Raw genomic sequence first — 1955 nt, 5'->3', positions numbered from 1 at the left:
TCTAAACTTGGTCAATGTATGGACACGATAACCTCCATGATTTTCTGTACTGACAGAGAAAAACAATTCTGCATTCTTCATCTCATCCCTAAATTTTAGAAAAGATTGCCTTGTGAAAACAGTCCCTGCATATTTCTCAAGTGCATAGAGTTTGGTTGTTAGAACAGTTGAAGAATGGTGTGTCTCAAACTCTGCCTTTGCCTCATTATGACGAATACGTGAGAATGCTCTATCAAAATGCTTGACAAACTCAAACAGCTTCAAACGAGTTTTAAGGAAACGATTCAAGTATGCATTCATGCTCTCACACCTTTGTGTGCTTTTCATACCAGCAAAGAAATGCCCCCTTAAATAAGCCTCTGCCCATCTAGAACGCTTAGCATATATATCTGTCACCCACTTATGTCCATGAAGATTAAACATTTCCAACATGTCATTCCATGCACATTCAAATTCTTCAACGGTGCCTTCCATGAACATGCACTTAGAAAAATGATTAGTAAAATCTTTGACATGGACATTAGTGAATGCATTGCGTTGAATATGCCAAGCACATAATCGATGACAAGAGTCTGGAAATATCCTCTTGATGGCTTTACGCATTGCTTTATCCCCATCAGTAATAACAGAAAGAGGGGCTTCTTGTTATTCATTGCGTCCAAAAAAGTCTCCAAGACCCAAGTATAAGTGCTAACACTCTCATCTACCAATAATGCAGATCCAAACACTATAGTTTGATGGTGATGGTTAATGCCAACTAATATGACCAACGGTTTTTTATAAGCATTAGTCCAATAAGTTGTATCAAATGCTAATACATCTCCAAAACAACTGTAATCCAATTTACTAGTAGAATCTGCCCAAAACAGGTTTGCTAGATGGTTGTCTTCATCAACATTGTACTTGTAATAAAATGATGGATCCATTTCAGACTTTCCACACAAATAAGCCAAAGCACCCTCTGCATCACCATCTCTTAGATGAACTCTACGATCAGCATCAACATGGTTATATAGATCCTTTTTTGTGAAGCCAACATTGTTATATCCACCTGATTGCTGCACCATGTAATCCACAATTTGGCTAGTTCCTATGCCAACACTTCGCATTGCATTCAATTGAGCTTTATCTGCATTTTTAATGACCCTATGGGATCGAAGGAATTGGACATTTTTTTGTTCCACCAAAGGATGATTATGATCAGCCATAAACTCTTTCACAACCCACTTGTTCATTTGTTTGTTAAACCCAATCCGAAATGTTGCCTCACAACCAACTCGAGTTACTGCCTTAGGTTCTCGTTTTCGATTTTCATTCTCTAAACACACTCTATGTCGATATCCTTCTTTCGAACAAACCCACTTACGAGATACTATATTTTGATTTTTATCTCGTTTCACATCATCCTTTCTAACACTGAATCCGGTAACTTTAGCAAATAAATTATAAAATTCTTCTGCCTCCTCTACTGAGCTAAACTCCATCTTCCATATATCTTCAATAGTTAAATCATTAAAAATCTTGTCCGAAACTAGAATGGCCTCTTCATCAGACTCAGTTTTAACAATGCTATCATATTGGTAATCAAAGTCTTCATCGTTCAAATCAATGATAAATTCCTTTTCTTTGCCTTTGTCCATCGTATCTATGAAGAAACTGAAATATAAAAGATAGAGTAGTTAGAAAATTACATTATCTAGTTCGTACCCACTCTTACAAAGTTCGTACCCTCTCTTAGAAAGTTCGTACCCTCCCTTAGAAAGTTCGTACCCACCCTTAGAAAGTTCGTACCCTCCCTTAGAAAGTTCGTACCCTCCCTTAGAAAGTTCGTACCCACCCTTAAAAAGTTCGTACCCACCCTTAGAAAGTTCGTACCCTCCCTTAGAAAGTTCGTACCCACCCTTAGAAAGTTCGTACCCACCCTTAGAAAGTTCGTACCCTCCCTTAGAAAGTTC

The 1955-nt window shown here is 37.7% G+C and overlaps 1 protein-coding gene across 1 annotated transcript; it reads right to left on the bottom strand.

Annotated features, from left to right (window-relative positions):
• Positions 1-392: 392 nt before the first annotated feature.
• Positions 393-1640, bottom strand: LOC104882662 (protein FAR1-RELATED SEQUENCE 5-like). The gene has a single exon (XM_010666756.2). It carries the CDS (start codon positions 1638-1640, stop codon positions 393-395), a length of 1248 nt encoding a protein of 415 aa, XP_010665058.2.
• Between the last annotated feature and the right edge of the window lie 315 nt (positions 1641-1955).

Source organism: Vitis vinifera, chromosome 18 (genome assembly GCF_030704535.1).
Source record: "Vitis vinifera cultivar Pinot Noir 40024 chromosome 18, ASM3070453v1".
Classification (NCBI taxonomy): domain Eukaryota; kingdom Viridiplantae; phylum Streptophyta; class Magnoliopsida; order Vitales; family Vitaceae; genus Vitis; species Vitis vinifera.
The sequence above is the reverse complement of the archived record's forward strand: the minus strand, read 5'-3'. Positions and strand labels throughout refer to the sequence as shown.